The 17,828-nt window shown below is 43.0% G+C and overlaps 1 protein-coding gene across 1 annotated transcript in view; it reads left to right on the top strand.

The window, feature by feature from the left end:
• The first annotated feature begins 3,221 nt into the window (after window positions 1-3,221).
• PSMA6 (proteasome 20S subunit alpha 6) overlaps window positions 3,222-17,828 on the top strand; it is a 30,016-nt gene continuing 15,409 nt past the window's right edge. The window contains exons 1-2 of the mRNA XM_049766827.1: window positions 3,222-3,410; window positions 14,500-14,594. Of these exons, the coding sequence (XP_049622784.1) occupies window positions 3,335-3,410; window positions 14,500-14,594 (171 nt within the window). The 5' untranslated portion in view covers window positions 3,222-3,334. The remainder of the gene's footprint in view (window positions 3,411-14,499; window positions 14,595-17,828) is intronic.

Here is a 17,828-nt window from a genome sequence, read left to right as displayed (position 1 = left end):
ATTCATTTGCCTATATAAAAAAAATCCACAATTCTAATATAAAACTTCTGATCTTTTAGGTTTTGAGATTTAGTTGCATGCTTATACACCCATTTGTTCAAATAAAGGGTGGAAAAAAAAAACCCAGAAAACCCAAACAGTGAGAGACTAACCAATAAGTAACCCAAGTGCTTATTGCATGCTTCCATACCATTTATATTGAGGATATAATGAGGGGAAAAACTTGTGTCCATAGTCCTCAAGGATGCTGATATTCTCATTCATTTTCAGTTTGTGTTTGCATTGCAAATAAGGTCACTTTCTTCCAGGAATTATAGTTAGATATAAAATCATAGTTCTTTGCTTCTTTCAGGAACCACTTTACATGCAACCTCAAGAGGAGATGAATTAGAATTCCTAGTGTGCATAATCTGAACCATCTCTTGACTACACTATACTCAATATCCAGAGATGCTTCAGTTACTCATGTGTGTCTGGAAAAGAAAGGATATAAAACTATGAAAACTTTCAAGATGGAAAAACTTATGGTGGGGGGGAGATCAGAGTGATAGTACAGCAGGTAAGGCACTTGCTTTGTGCACTGCCACCCCAGGTTCGATTCTTGGCATTCCCTATATGGTTCCCTGATGGCCAGGAGTGACTCCTGAATAAAGAGCCAGGAGTAACCCTGCACATCACCAGATGTGGTGCCAAAACAAAACAAAATAGCAAAAAAAATTTTTTCTTTCTACAGTAACCAGTTTAATTTAACACTCATTCATTGAACTTTTAGAAAACAAGCTATAAAGGTCTTCAGCAGGGGTGAAGGAAGATACCATCAAAGGTGTGCCTTCTTTGATTGAAGCTCTTTAAAGTTAAATCATGTAGGGGCCGGATATATAGCATGGAGGTAAGGCGTTTGCCTTTCATTTGATTTGAATCCCGCCATCCCATATGGTCCCCCGAGCCTGCCAGGAGCGATTTCTGAGCAGAGAGCCAGGAGTAACCCCTGAGCGCTGCCGGGTGTGACCCAAAAACCAAAATATTGATAATAATAATAATAATAAAGTTAAATCATGTAACCACTTTTTGTCCTGTAAACTGGTCATTTCATTTGACTTAAGCTAACAACAATCATTATATGCATTAGGCATATTAAAGCAAAAGCAAAGGTCTGATTTGGGCTTTTTAGAAGAAGGAAATGAGGTGGTCCTTACAGGATTAGGGTCAGGAGGAGTAATCAGTGATCCTCAGAGCAGTGCTTGTAATATTTTGAAAACGAGGCTAAAACCGCTTTTTATTCAGCTCCAAATAAGGGCAGTCTAAAGACCTATGTGTGGAAGACATAGCACCGAGTGCGCTGATGAGGCGATGGGAATATGAGTTCCCCTCCTTAAAGAGATCTCTTTTATCTGCAGCTACTAGACAAACCATAGGAATTGCGGTTCGGTGCACCAGGCTGGCTCAGCTTGGCAAGGTGGCGGGGTGATTTCTGAGATTAGACACCTGAATCAGAAGCGTGGGGCAACTGTTATCAGTTCACTTAGGATTTAGCCAGATCTGGAAAGTACCTCGTATGCCAGAGATAAAGTCTACATTTATTATTTTCTTAATCGTGTTTCAGTTTTGGATTTTCTTTTGTGGGCCAATAAAGGTTAAGGTGTTTTTTTTTTTTTGTTTTTGTTTTTGGGTTTTTTTTTTTAGTTTTGGGTGGGGTGACATACAGGGCAATGATCAGGGCCGATTCCCAACTCAATGCTCCAAGGGGCTGTGAGGTGCCCAGGTCTGACCCCTGGGCATGCAAAGGATACCCTTCAATCTGTTGAGCCTTCCAGTTCAAGCTCGTTTTTAAATAGTGATATTTTAAAAATTATCTCACTAACTTCTTTATTTTTTTGGTTTTTGGGCCACACCCGGCGGTGCTCAGGGGTTACTCCTGGCTGTCTGCTCAGAAATAGCTCCTGGCAGGCACGGGGGACCATATGGGACACCGGGATTCGAACCAACCACCTTAGGTCCTGGATCTTCTGCTTGCAAGGCAAACACCGCTGTGCTATCTCTCCTCACTAACTTCTTAAAGTAACATTTGAGATACTCGATACTTCCTCGAGAGACTCATGAAGTTCTTGAAATTCTTTTTCTTTTTAAATGTAAGACAAGTTCACTTGAAAGAGGTAAGTTGCTTTACCTCTTTAAAATACATTAAAGGATTTCTTAAAGCAGGTATTAAAGTACCAGAAACTTGTATCTCCGGCCTTCCTGTTGCACAAATTTACTTTATTGAGTGGAGGTGGGTAGAATTATAAATTCATCATGTGTGCCGGAGGTAATGTCAAAATAATTTATCAATTGGTAATTTTTTAAAAAAAAAAAACTTTATTTATTGATGATTGACTGCTTTTGGGGCCACACCCAGCGGTGCTCAGGGGTTACTCTCGGTTCTGCACTCAGAAATCGTCCCCTCCACCCCCGGCAGGCTGGAGGACCATAAGGGAAGACGGGAATCAAACTGGGCCCCTCCTGGGTCGGCCGCCTGCAAGGCAAACAAACGCCCTGCCGCTGTGCTATTTATTTATCCAAATAATTTATTAACTTTCAAAAACAATTTTATCTTCGTGCCCCGCTAGCCTTCCTCTCCGGATTGGAATCCTTCTCCCTCCAAGTAGTGCCAGCCTGCCACAGCCCAGTTTTCAGAACCCTTTTGTTCTTGTTCTTTATCAATCAAGGCTGCTTCACCTCAAAGTGCTTCTATCTATCGCACCCACATTTCAGCCGCAGTGTCCCTTCAAGACAAAACCACCGGCTGAGGTCCGAAAAGAACACTCTGCTCTTTCCAGGGGCCCCCTGAAATCCTTCAGGGCCTAAAAAATGCATCGGCAGCGGTTTCTCCACAATTCTCCAGACAGAAGAAAAGAAAGCAGTTGCATTTAAAAAAAAAATAAGTGAGGTTCAAAAGAAAGGGCAAACCTCAAGCTCTACAAGGCGCCCCAAAGACCTGAGCACTGAAATTGTCGCCTACTGGTAGTCTGACAGTCAGCATCACATGCTCAACTAACTCGGAAGAAGAGTGCTACCCAGAATTCCCACGCAGCGAGGGAGGTGGGAGGGAGTGGGAGAGGTCTGCGCAAGCGCACTGAGAAGCCCAGCCCGGCCCGCCCACGCCTCTCAAGACGAGGCCTTAGTCTGCCCCTCTCTCCACTCTCGACGGACTGACGCCCACGCCCAGCGTCAACTGCGCAGGAGCGGAAAAAGTCGTGCCGTGCCCCGGAAGTAATCGTCCACTTCCGGAAGGGGCTTGCTCGCCTGCTGCAGGAGCTCCGGGGCCCAGGTTCTGTGCTCGGAGGAGGACGCCGACATGTCGCGTGGGTCCAGTGCCGGTTTTGACCGTCACATTACAATCTTTTCACCCGAGGGCAGGCTCTACCAAGTAGGTGAGTGATTCCGGATCGCCTGTAAGTCTTCCTCGATTTGCTCTGTCATGGTGTGGCGTGGAGCGGGCGGTCGCGGCCCGTGTCCAGCCTGGGGCTGAATGAAGAGTGGCTGGAGCGGGGACGAGAGAGGAGCCGAGGGCCCAGTTGAGTTCGGGGTGTCAGGCCCAGCGGCGTCCGGAGGCAGGCCGGGTCTGTGCAAGGCTGGAGCGCGCCCCCCCCCCCCCGAACACAATGGAGTGGAGAATGGGATCGTCGTCGGTGCCGTCTCGCCTTGGCCTGAGCCCCTTCACTCTTTCTGCTGGCGTTCGCCTGGGCCCGACGACTGTGTTCGCCCGAAAAGTCATCGATTCGCTCTTGAGCCTTCCAAATAAAGTACCCCTTTCCCCCATTTCGCGTTTGCACTGGGCACTTCGTCTTCCCCGTTGTTCCATCCACACGTGCCGAAGTCGAGAGCGTTCGGTGTCCATCCTGCCCTGCTGGCTGGATGCGGGGATGGCTCCTGGTTTCTTAGACGGGGTTCCCACCCATTTAGCGGGGAGGTTTGCAAAACGACAAGTGCCTGATTACCACGACTCATTTTAGTCGCGCTGTCCATTGGGGAGCTACTTTGGAAAATAGCAGCCCAGGGCTGTAAGCGCGCCCAGAGTTCTACAAAACCTGCATCTGTCAGGCTTATTTTCTTAGCTGCTTACCGAAGAGCAGCTTACGTGGAAATGAAATAAGCCGGAGCTTCAATGCTTCAGGGTAACCACATACTGTGTTGTATAGCTGTAGCGTCTTGTTAGAGTTATGATTATAACTTGGAGCCTTGACCGTAAGGAATTTAGGAGTATAGAAACCTTGGTTTGTATCTGTCCCCCAAGGTTTACTTTTTTTTTAAAGTAAGACACCTCTGTGTCTTAGTGAGGACAGTAAAAACATCTGTGGTTGAAAAATCACTGGGGGGAGAGATCTGTAAATGAGATTTTCACCTGTTACGTTTTAGCTACAAAGTTGAAGGTAAATGTGTCCGCAATATAGCCACCTACTTTATAAATGTAACACAAAGCATTCAGTAACCCTTTCTACTTGGGAAAAAAAAGAGTTGTATGTCCTGATGTAAGAAACATTAATAGATTACTACTTTGATCTGTTTGGGTGTTTATATGTGGCTAGGGAAAGCCCCACTTAAATCTGCACTTTGGTTTTCTCTGTTTTATCGCAAAATCCAGCCATAAAGCATAGTCTTTAGAGCTTCTCAGATTTGGACAGTAGAAAGACTGAATAGTGTCGTTTGTGGGGGGGGGTGTGTGGTGTGGTGTGTGTGGTTCAGGTTAAGTCTGTCAGACTAAATGGTATTGGGAGATGGAACTGGGGTCATCTGTGTGCAAGGCAAGTGTGGTAATCCTGTACTCTCTCCCACCCCCATTTGGAATAGAATTTACATTTGTAAACGACTTAAATGTCTGATCAGTGATTTTTAACTTAGATCCCTGTGCTCTTCAGAGCATTGAAAATGAAAGTGAAAGAATTGTTATTATGAGCAAGCAGTACTGTATAGTAATGAAGACTTCCGGCCTTAAGCCTTGCTTGGATTCAAGAGTTTTGCTCAGTTCCTTAGGAGCCAGCCAAAACAACTCTTACAACTTTGATTTAATTAAAGTTTCACTTTCATGTTGCTTGTATCTTATACTTGATTGCACTCCCCAATGTAGTTGACCATTCCAACATCCTACCCCCATACAGATATATCATCAGTGCTTTTCCCAAATTGATTAAATGTCAACCCTTCCTGTTTTCTTGTGAGCACTCCTTAGTGCTCAGCAGACAAGGTAGGTAGCCTTTTAAGAATATTTGCAAGGGGATATTGAAAATTACTTTATTCCCTGAGAGAATAATAAAAGGTTGAAAGAAAGAAGTGTTTAAAAAGAGTCTCTGGCCCCCTAAGATGGTTCAGTAGCTGAAAAGTACCTGCCTTTTAAGAAAGAAATCATGAGTCAATTTCATGTGCTGTCCAGTATCCCAAGTGAGTTCCCTGTGGCCCTGTTGCCGGTTCCAGTGTGGAAGAGGGTATGATTTGCAGCATACAGCTAGTTGTATGTGAGCTTTGTAACTAAAGGTGGCTGTTGTTGAACACCACACAATCTGCAATTAATGACATACATTTCTGGACAATGCAACCCCTAAGAATACATGTGCAATCACTGTAACTAAAGTGTGATTTCCCACAGGCACCAGTGTTAAGTAGAAAACCACAACTGTCGTGCCAGTACCAGCAAGCACCACCGCTACAATTGTGCTGTGATCCCTTATCACAATTGCACTGTGACAACTTTAGCCTTAGTTTCTTTTTGTGTAATTTAGCCAATAATTTCTCTCTTACTAGTTAGTAAGGAATTAAATAAGGTTTTGTTGAGTATTATATGAGCATTAATTATATGTTATTAAACTCTAGCTTCATTCTTTTTTTTTTTTTTTTTTTTTTTTTAGGGGCCATACCCACCCAGCATCGCTCAAGGGTTACTCCTGGCTCTGTGCTCAGAAATTGTTCCTGGCAGGCTCAGGGACCATATGGGATGCTGGGGATCGAACCTGGGTTAGTCCCAGGTCCACCGCTTGCAAGGCAAAAACGATCTACCGCTCCTTTAGTTTCATTCTTGACTAAATTTTTTTTTTTTTGGTTTCTGGGTCACATCTGGCAGCACTCAGGTATTGCTCCTGGCAGCCTCAGGGGACCATGTCAGATGCTGGGATTCGAACCATTGACCTTCTGCATGCAAACGCCTTACCTTCATGCTGTCTCTCCGGCACCTTGACTTAATTTTTTTACTGGAAAAGTAGCTTTGTAAACATAGAATATTTTCTTTTTCTATCCATACTTGATTCTCTAATGAAGTATATGTAATTCTACTAGTATTAAACTCTTTTTATTACTTAAAAATTTTAGAACCTTCAGGGCCCAGAGAGATAGCACAGCAGCGTAAGCGGCGTTTGCCTTGCAAACAGCCGATTCAGGACCAAAGGTGGTTGGTTCGAATCCCGGTGTCCCATATGGTCCCCCGTGCCTGCCAGGAGCTATTTCTGAGCAGACAGCCAGGAGTAACCCCTGAGCACTGCCGGGTGTGGCCCAAAAACCAAAATTTTAGAACCTTCAAAGAGAAAGCATATAAAATGATAGAGTGATTCTATTTCTTAATCTTGATAGTGGAAAGTGATTAAAAAAAGACTAGATGACAATGGAAAGGGATTGGAGAAAAGGAATTAAGTTGCTTGCCTTGCATGCAGGTGACTCGGGTTTTGTCCATGGCACAACATGGTTGTATGAGCTGAAGGGAATGACTATTTAAATAGATGAGTGACTATTTAATGCTGTAATGCAAGCCATCATTATAATCTTTGGGTAGTTTGCTTTCAGTGAGTTAGGAGAAATATAATTAGTAATTTTTGTATTCTAGAAATGATTAAAAATTATTGTATTTGAGGGCTTGGGGTCATATCCAGTGATACTCACGGGCTCTTCCTGTCTCTATACTTGTGATATTGAAGATTATAACCAAAATCAGCAAGATGCAAAGCAAGTGTCTTTTTTTGGGGGGGGGGGGTTGGGGTTTTTGGGTCACACCCGGCAGTGCTCAGGGGTTACTCCTGGCTGTCTGCTCAGAAATAGCTCCTGGCAGGCACAGGCAAACACTGCTGTGCTACCTCTCCGGGCCCAAAGCAAGTGTCTTAACCCCGTCTTTCTCTTTGGACCATCTGTACCAGGGGTCCTCAAACTTTTTAAACAGGGGGCCAGTTCACTGTCCCTCAGACCATTGGAGGGTCTGACTATAGTAAAAACAAAACTTAGGAACGAATTCTTATGCACACTGCATATATCTTATTTTGCAATGAAGAAACAAAACAGATACAATATGTGGCCTGCGAGCCATAGTTTGAGGACCACTGACAGTCCCTATTTGTCTTCTGCCCTTCACAGCCCCCTACTTTTGAGAGCACAGTATGGGATGCTCAGGGCTAACTCCTGGATTTGCACTCAGGGATCACTCCTGGAGGTCTTGAAAGACTGTATGACTATATGGGGTACTGAGGATTGAACTCAGCTTGACCCATGTAGAAGGCAAGCACTTTACCCACTGTAGTATTATTGCTCCAGCTCCTTTTACAGTATAGCTGCTGCTTCTTCTTCTTCTTCTTCTTCTTCTTCTTCTTCTTCTTCTTCTTCTTCTTCTTCTTCTTCTTCTTCTTCTTCTTCTTCTTCTTCTTCTTCTTCTTCTTCTTCTTCTCCTTCTTCTCCTTCTTCTCCTTCTTCTTCTTTTCCTCTTCCTCCTCCTCCTTTTCTTCTTCTTCTTCTTCTTCTTCTTCTTCTTCTTCTTCTTCTTCTTCTTCTTCTTCTTCTTCTTCTTCTTCTTCTTCTTCTTCTTCTTCCTCCTCCTCCTCCTCCTCCTCCTTCCTTCCTTCCTTCCTTCCTTCCTTCCTCCTCCTTCTCTTTCTCCAGTTTTTGGTTTTTGGGTCACAGTCGTCAGCACTCAGGGGTTACTCCTGGTTCTATGCTCAAAAATCATTCCTGGCAGGCTCAGGGGACCATATGGGATGCGGGATTTGAACCATTGTTCTTCTGCATGCAAGGCAAACGCCCTTCCTCTGTGCTATCTCTTTGGCTTCTACAGTACAGCTTTTTTTTTTGTTTGTTTCTTTGTTTTGGTTTTGGTTTTTGGGTCACACTTGACAGTGTTCAGGGGTCACTCCTGGCTCTACACTCAGAAATCACTCCTGGCAGGCTTGGGGGACTATATGGGGTGTCGAAATTCAAACCACCGTCCTTCTGCATACAAGGCAAATACCCTACTTCCATGCTATCTCTCTGGCCCCTACAGTACAGCTTTTTAAACAGAATTATTGAAGGGTGTTGCAAAGGTCACTTGTATGTGTGAAGTCTTGCAAAGCTGAAATATCCAGTATAATAGTGAAGAATTCAGCCCAGGAGCCAATCCTGGGTCCCCGCTATGCTAATGTCACACTAAATTGCTCATACTGTGAACAACTCTGTTGTTTTATGATTTTTCTAAACATTTCCCCATTAACTTTTATGTTCCGTCCCATTTTTTTCCTAGCTTACACAAATAATATCCAGAAAGTTTGGGCCAGTATTGGAGGAAGCTAGAGGAGAAGAAGCAAACTGATTAGTGTTTACTAGTATAATTTTTACCTTGAATTTGTGACAGTTTAAGGAGTGGGAGGAATTGAGATTTATGTTTCTCCCACTTAAGAAAAAGGAAGTTCCAGGGCAGGAGGGATAGTACACAGCATAGAGTGGACTCTGATTCAATCCCCCATGTCCCATATTGTCACAATCAGGAGTAACTCCTTTTACCACTTTGAGCACAAAGCTAAGAGTGTGCCCTGGCCACAGTCAAGTATGGCCCAAACATCTCCCAAAAAAAGAAAGAAATAGGATCCTGAGCAATAGCACAGTGGTAGGGTGTTTGCCTTGCATTCGGCCAACCCAGGACAGACCCAGGATCAATCCCCAGCATCCCATATGGTCCCCCAAGCCTGCCAGGAGTGATTTCTGAGCACAGAGCCTAGCATTGCCAGATTATAATGATGGCTTGCATTACAGCATTGCCAGTGTGACCCAAAAAACAAAAACAAGGAAGAAATAGGAAGTGCCACACATTCATCTGTGTGATGAATTTTTTTTTTTTTTTTTGCAACTCATTCATCTGTGGTATAAAGAGAAACAAAACAGTTAGCAAAGGGCAACAAGCTCACTCTTAGCCTTGAATCACAGATCTTAGATAACCAAGCGTTGCAGGGACAGGAGGGAGGGAGGGAAGAGAGATTAAATGAAGGACAGTTGTGGAGGATCTTGGGCATTTTGGTGATGGTGAAAGTGCACTAGCTTTGTACATCAAAAACAAATGTTACAACTATAGTAACTATATTACATGAACTGCAATACAAATTAAAATTTTCAAAAGAAAAAGGAAATGTAACTTAGTAGAACACATGTTAGAAGTTTGAGGTTTTGGGGGCCAGGAGTGATGGCATGGAGGTAAGGCATTTGCCTTGCATGCAGAAGGTCAGTGGTTCAAGTCCCAGCATCCCATATGGTCCCCTGAGCCTGCCAGGAGCGATTTCTGAGCATAGAGCCAGGAGTAACCCTTGAGTGCTGCTGGGTGTGGGGAGGGAGGGAGGGAGGGAGAGGGGGAGAGGGGAGGAGGGGGGAGGGAGGAGAGGGGAGGAGGAAGGGGAGGGGAGGAGGGGGGAGAGGGAGAGGAGAGGAGAGAGAGGAGAGACTGGGTTTAGGGGTCAGTCCTCAGTTTATTTTTTATTTTATTATGCAAAACTTGAAACAGGCAAAAGTAGATACAATAGTACTTTAAGTGTCGCCTACCCATACCTAGTTTCATCAGTTGTATTTTATCGATTCTGCTTTCTCCTTTATATTAATGCTTTGTTAAATATTGTTTCTTTATTGGGAGTATAGGCTCCAAGTGATGCTCAGGAGATGCAGAGACCCCACTCAGTGATTCTGGGGCTCATTACTGGGAACTGAGAATATGATTCTGCTCAAGCCCTGTTGCATCATAAATTCTCATCAGTAGTGCTCAAGATTTATCCAGAGATGCTTTGGGGACCATGTGGTGCTGGGATAGAATTGAGGTGATCTACATGCAAGAGACATCAGATCCATTACTAGAGATTTTTGTTCATTTTATTTTGGGGCCACACCCAGCAGTGATCAAGACCAACTGCTGGCTGTAGGATCAGGGATCACTCCTGACAGAGCTTGGGGACCATCTGTGATATATAAAATCAACCTGGGTTGGCTGCATGTAGGGCAAGCACCCTATTCCATCTAGTTTACTATTGTACTAGCCCCTGGAGTTTTAGTTGTTTTTGTTTCTTATTTTTGCAGGGATGGGGGGCAGAACTGGTTTTGTTCAGGAACTGCTACCTGCTCCATGCTCAGGGATCCCTCCCAATGGTGCTGGGAGATTATGCAGTGCTAGGGATAGAATTGAGTTGGCCATGTGCAAGGCAAGTGCCTTAACCCCTATATTTCCTATATTTATTTAATTAAATAATAATTAAATTATTTAATTAAGTTTATTTTGGCCTTTGGGCCACATCCAATGATACCCAGGACTACTCCTGGATCTGTACTCAGAATTCTTGGTGGTGTTTTGAGTATTTTTTCAGATGCTGGGGATCAAACCCAGTTTGACTGCATGTAAGGCAAATGCCCTATCTACTGTGATATCACCAGCCTCTAGAGCATTTGAAAGTAAATCCTAGATATGAATGTTCTGAGATGAGAGGTGGTAAAGAATCAAGAGTGGTATCTCAGATTGTTGCTTAAAAAAATGAAGTTAAAGGGCTGGAGAGATAGCATGGAGGTAAGGTGTTGCCTTGCATGCAGAAGGTCGGTTGGTTCAATCCTGGCATCCCATATGGTCCCCCGAGTCTACCAGGAGCGATTTCTGAGCATAGAGCCAGGAGTAACCCCTGAGCGCTGCCGGGTGTGACCCAAAAACAAAAACAAAAAGTTAAGAAGTAGGTGGTGGTCAGGGAGACCATTTGTGGTTCAAAAATTGAGATTGGCAGAATACAAGGCAAGCACTTATTTCCTGTACTATATCCCTGGCCAAGATCTGAGCTTTTTTTTTTTTATTTTATTTTTGTAGCACTGTTAATGATAATACATAATATATAGTCTTTCAGCACGACACCCTCCATAAGAATGTATCTCTACCATACCCTATCCTACCCCTCAAGGGTAAGCTTTTTATTATAGATCAGCCCTTTTTTTTTTTTTTTTTTTTTTTTTTTTTAGTTTTTGGGTCACACAGAGCGGTGCTCAGGGGTTACTCCTGGCTATCTGCTCAGAAATAGCTCCTGGCAGGCACGGGGACCATATGGGACACCGGGATTCGAACCAACCACCTTTGGTCCTGGATCGGCTGCTTGCAAGGCAAACACCGCTGTGCGCTATCTCCCCGGGCCAGATCAGCCCTTTTTAATTTTTATTTGGGGGGGAGGGCGCCACTCCTCATGGTGCTAAGGATACCATAGTGAATACCAAGGATTGAACCCTGGTCAGCCAAGCAAATGCCCTGTCTACCATGCTATCACTTTGGTCCCCTGCCCTTTTAAAATGGGAATTTATTGACTATATCTTACATTCAGAATATCGACTGAAAATGGGAGATTTACCCCAACATATTGACCATCTTCTTGCAAGTATTGATTTCCATAGAACTATGGTATCTGCATATACTTTTGTTTATTTTCTAATACCTTTGAGTAGTCATTTGTATAGTTTTGTTTCTGGAGGAGGGCAGATTGGCCATATGAGAAAAAAATAACAAGCACAATTTGAAACAAGTTATTTGTGGTATAATGGAATGGTAAAAGTTAAGTATTGTGGGGGCTGGAGAGATTGTATGGTAAATGGGTAAAACACTTCCTTTGCATACAGGCAACCAAGGTTCAATCCCTGGCACTGTGTATGTTCCCTTGAGCACTTCCAAGAGTGATCCCTGAGCACAGAGACAGGAGTAAGCCCTGCTTACACACACTGCTGGGTGTGGCCTTCTAAAATTAAATAAATAAGATCTTATTTTGGGGGGGATCGGTTTTTGGATCACACCTGGTGACACTCAGGGGTTACTCCTGGCTATGTGCTCAGAAATTACTCCTGGCTTGGGGGCCCATATGGGATACAAGGGGATTGAACCACGGTCTATCCTAGGTCAGTGTGTGCAAGGCAAATGCCCTACCGCTTGCGCCACTGCTCCAGCCCCAAGATCTTTTTTTTTCCAAGTTTATTATCATTTAAGTCAAAGCTAGATTTGATGCTTCCTTGAGGTGTTTTTTGTTTGTTTGTTTTTGGTTTTGGGGCCACACCTGGCAGTGCTCAGGGGTTACGTGATCTGCAGACAGGAATCACTATTGGTGGGCTCAGGAGACCATGGGTTGCCATGCAGGTAGGCCGCATGCAAGGCACATGCTCTACCAACTGTGCTATCACTCTGGCCCCACCTTGAAGTGATTCTTAAATGTTTGGGTTTTTTTTTTTTGGGGGGGGGGTTGTTTTTTGGGCTATGTTGGCAGTGCTCAGAGGTTACTCTTGCCTCTTTGATTAGAAATTGCCCCTGGCAGGCTCTGGGGACCATATGGGATGCCAGGAATCGAATCCTGGTCTGTCCTGGGTTGCCACGTACAGAGCAAATGCCCTACTGCTGTGCTGTCACTCTGGCCCATTAAATGTTTTTACTTTAATATTTTAGCTTAAGAGTATAATAATTTATAAATATTGAACATAGATTTTTTTATTGCAATTCTTAGTAAAGGAAATTCACTGGCATAATTGGTAGCATTTGTATCAGGTGATCTGCAGCACCAGTAACTTGGAGCAGGAAACAGGACTCAGAGCCAGTACACAAAGTAATGCTTGAAGTTAGTATTGTATGTCAAAATGTCAGTAATGAGTATAGCTATGCTTTTTTCTTTCAAATGAAGTTTCTACATGAGTACATATAGTTTTGTTTGGGGCCATACCTTGCTGTATGGTCAAACTCAGTGTAAGATTCGGATCTTAGTCTTGGCTCTGAATGAAGGGATCAGTCCTGACAGGGCTCAGTATGTTGTGCCAGGTATGGAACCTGGTTTATGTGGGTGCCAGGGTAAACACCCTACACACTCTTATCCACACACATACACACATATTATCTCTTGCACCCAATGAGCTTATATTTGTTTCTTAATTTTAAAATATGTGATATTAAATTTATTACAGAAATATATAATAGGGCTAATTTCATCTAATCACAGTCTGCAAAGACAGGTACATTTTTATGCTACCACTTTGTGAACCTTTTTTCCCGGAGGGCCTCACAAGCAATATCAGGGTCTACCTGGGGCTATTCCCAATGACACTGAACCCAGCTGTGTGGGCCTGATAGTTCAGTTCTTCAACCAGTATGTGCTTCTGTTTTGCTCAGGAGCTTAGGAGGCTTGACAATGCCTGGGATGAAATTTAGGGTCTAGCCTTTTGAATTTTCTCTGGCCCCTGTTGCCATACTGTTTTCATCTGGGGAGTCTTTAACCTGGGAATGATTAGAACAGCCTGGGCTGGTGCTGGTTATAGACAGTCTCAAGAATCATGAAGGTAATGTGAAAGATGAAAACTGAAAATCATGAAAATCAAGGAAAACTTAATAGAAAAAATATCAGTATGAAGTCATTAAACCACAGTATATGATATAAGACAGTATGTGATCAAATTAGGTTTTAGTCAAAGGCTGGCATGTGGTAAATCTTGAGAAAAATTAAAACAATTAAATTTGATCTGGGCAAACCAGACTTAGTAGACATAATGCCCACAAAGCAAACTTTTTTTTTGGGGGGTGCCCACAACCGGTGACACTCAGGGGTTACTGCTGGCTATGCGCTCAGATATCGCTCCTGGCTTGGGGGACCATTTGGGACACTAGGGATTGAACTGAGGTCCATCCTGGGTCAGCCACGTGCAAGGCAAACACTCTACCACTGTGCTGTCACTCTGGCCCCAATTAGAAATATCTTATTTGAGCCTGATTAAAATGAAAGTAGGCAGGCTGGCAGATAGTGTGGCAGTTAGGGCTCATGCCTACCATGTACATGACCCTAGTTTAATTTTTGTCACCACATGGTCATTCAAGCATCATCAAGTGCAGCCGTGGAGACTACTTGCAGGGCCGGGGTACCTGGGATTCCTGGCACTGCAGGACCCAAATAGCACCTATCCTAGGGCCCTTGTATTGAACACACTGACCCAGTTGGCTGAGAATTACCAATGGAGCCCCACACCTCCTGAACACAGCTTGGAAGGGACTCGCTCCCTTTCCTCCAACAACAACAAAGTAAAAAATGAAAGTGGAAGGAAATGGAGTTGGTTTAACTGATTTGTTATTGTTATTATTTCAACTTTGCTTGTCTTGACAGCATTCCTTATTAGGTGCTATGGTTCTATCTTACTCTTTATAATGACTGCTTGTTTTATAACATATTGTACAGATCTATGATAATACAATCACTTTTTTAAAAATGTCCTATTTTACAGAATATGCTTTTAAGGCTATTAACCAGGGTGGCCTTACATCAGTAGCTGTCAGAGGGAAAGATTGTGCAGTAATTGTTACACAGAAGAAAGTACCTGTAAGTACTTGCTCATTAACCAGTAATTACTGAATATAATTCAATATTTTTATGAGTTTATACAGAGCTCTATTATAGTGTAACCTATTAATATTCTGTTGACTACATCATTCCAGAGTTATGAAGCAGCTATAAACAATTCAGTTCATTACAACAAATTGCTATATGAAACACTACTATGATTATCAATACAGTGGGATTTGGTCTTTTTATATTCAGGGACCTTGAAACAAATTTTGGGGATTTATAGGGTCTTGATCTCTGGAAACTTGACATCTAGTAAAGGAAAATTGAGTCTCCTTCCTACTTTTTAAAATGTAGTTTAAAGACAGGGTTGAGATGGCTGAGAAGAGAAGGATCTGAGAGTGGTTCTGTAGCTGCTATACAAAGAGATCATCTCACCTGAATTGAGCATGTTCTCCCAGGTGCAGCCTTCTAGTAAGTCTACCAGAGAACCCCAGTCACTGTCCTGTGAAGGAGATTTGTGTTTTTGAATACAGAGCTGTTTGATTTCAGAGCTAAAAAGTGCAGCTTTAATGATGGGGGAGAGGGGGTAAAGTGGAGAATGAAGACATAAAACTTTGACCTGAGAAACTGAATGGCAAGCCTGGAATTAGCTCCTACGCTTTTAAAAACTGAACTTGGCGCTAAATAGTTGCAAACTTCAACAGCCTTTTAAAGTAGGAAGTGCCTGAGGGCACATGTCACCATATTAAACTGAAGAATGGAACTGTAGTTGGCAGAGTAAGATGTGCCTTCACTAAGAGGGGAACAGGTCTCCTGCTTCTGACTGGTTGTAGGTAGTGGATAAAAAAAACCTAGAGTCAGAAAGGAGACTGTGTATGAACAAAGGCAAAACTGTCAGCCACCTTCCTCTCTGCCACATCGAACATTTGGTTGGAGTCCATGCCTGGTCAAACTTGGGTGGGATCATTATTATTTTATTTTATTTTATTTTTGGTTTTTGAGCCACACCCGGTGGTGCTCAGGGGTTACTCCTGGCTGTCTGCTCAGAAATAGCTCCTGGCAGGCATGGGGGACCATATGGGACACCGGGATTCGAACCCAACCACCTTAGGTCCTGGATCGGCTGCTTGCAAGGCAAACACCGCTGTGCTATCTCTTCGGGCCCGTGTGGGATCATTATTTAGGCTAGCTTGAATGTAGACTGCTAGGTACTGGCATATGCAAATACCATAATTTATAACAAGGCTTCTTGGGTTATAGATGCTTTAATACTTGCCTTCCGTGACCTTAGGAAAATAGCTGATACAATGAGCTTGTGACCGCAGATTCCAGTAGCCTTGTGACTGGTATGTGTCACATGCAGCAGTCACATATGCCTAGTGGGCCCCCACATCTACACAGTTGCAGAACTACAGACATTGACTCAGTTTAGTAAGCTTGAGCCATTGGTTATTTTTCAGGCCAGACTATGCTCAGCTCTCCACCTCACACCTTCACATAACACCAGACATAATGAAGAAATGGAGAGATTTATCATCATCAGCTAATGGGGACTAATGCCCAGTAAGATTTTCAAACCCACTGAAACTTTCTAAATTTCTTGAGGAAAATTTCCAAATAACAGTTACAGCAAATGAGTGAGAGAGACAATCAGCAAACTCAAGAAAAATATGAAAGAAACGAAGTGCATAGTGCCTGAGCTTTTTTAAAACATAAACACACACTCAAAATAGTGGGTCTCAGCAGAAGAATGGAAAAAGCAGAACTGGAATCAGAGAAAAAGTAAAGAATCTAAAAAGAAAATAATTGTTTTTTCCAAAAAGAAAATAATTTTTAAAATTCAACATAAAAATTTATGGACTGGCACTAAGAGGAGCAATGTTATCATCACAGAGATAGAAGTAGCACAAAGGGGGAGAAACAGCTGAGATTTACCCAATCTGAGAAGAGAGATTTAATTTGATCCACAAATCCCAGAATGTTCTAAGCCCAAGACATATTGTAATCAAAATGACAAGAAATACAGTCTCAGAAAAGAAAAACAAAGGCTCATATTTGATGCTCAGGGGTTACTCCTGGCTATGTGCTCAGAAATTGCCCCTGGCTTGGGGGGACCATATGGGACTCGGGGGGAGTGAACTGCAACCTCCCTAGGCATGCCTTACCTCTAGCGCCACCTCTCCAGCCCCTAGTAATGATTTTTTTTTTTTAATTTGGGAGTACATGCTCTTGGTGCTTACATTGGACTATGTTGAACCCAACCTTGCACACGCAAAAGTATGAATTTATCCCTGTGAACTGTCTCAAGTATCTCTATCAAATAATTCAACAGACAAAAGGGGAATGTTAAAATACAGAGGTTCTCAAACTACAGCCCACTGGCCATATGCAGCCTGCCAAGGACATTTATCAACTTAGCAGCTGACTCATTCTGGCCTGCAGTGTACATTTATGGGATGTGCGCAGTACTCTCCTACTCCCCTCCTTCTCTCTCTCTTTCAACTCCTCCTCTCAGTCTCAGGCAGAGGTCTTCAAACTACAGCCTTCCAAAAGCAGGCCCATAGTTCCCATTGAAATGCTAGTAAGTGGGCCTGAGAGATAGCACAACGGTAGGGTGTTTGCCTTGCATGCGGCCAATACAGGACAGACTCCAGTTCAATTCCTGGCATCCCATATGGTCCCTTGAGCCTGCCAGGAGTGATTTCTGAGCGCAGAGCCAGGAGTAACCCCTGAGCGATGCTGGGTATAACCCAAAAATCAAAAAAAAAAAAAAATACTAGTAAGTTTGTTGATTTAATTTTACTTGTTCTTCACTTTAAATATTGTATTTGTTCCTGTTTGTTATTTTTTATTTTACTTCAAAATAAAATAGGTACAGTGTACATAGGAATTTGTTCATAGTTTTTTTTTTTAGACTATAGTCTGGCCCTGCCAATGGTCTGAGGGACAGTGAACTGGCTCCGTTTAAAAAATTTGAGAACCCCTGGTATAATATAGATATAATATATATAATATAAATATAAAAAAGCCCCAACCATACTTCTGTCTGCCAGATTATTACTCAGATTTGAAAGAAAAAAGGACTTTAGACAAGTAACAGCTAAAGACATTCATGACCTCTAAATCATCTCTTCAGGCAAGAAAACCACTCAGAAGTAGGAAAAAACATGAATGAGGCTGGAAAGAGGGTTCAAATTTTTGGAATACATGCTTTTCTACACTGGAGGTCTCAAACAACATTGAATGTAGCCCGAAGTCCCTAAAAAC

Source organism: Suncus etruscus, chromosome 2, assembly GCF_024139225.1.
Source record: "Suncus etruscus isolate mSunEtr1 chromosome 2, mSunEtr1.pri.cur, whole genome shotgun sequence".
NCBI lineage: Eukaryota > Metazoa > Chordata > Mammalia > Eulipotyphla > Soricidae > Suncus > Suncus etruscus.
The sequence above is the reverse complement of the archived record's forward strand: the minus strand, read 5'-3'. Positions and strand labels throughout refer to the sequence as shown.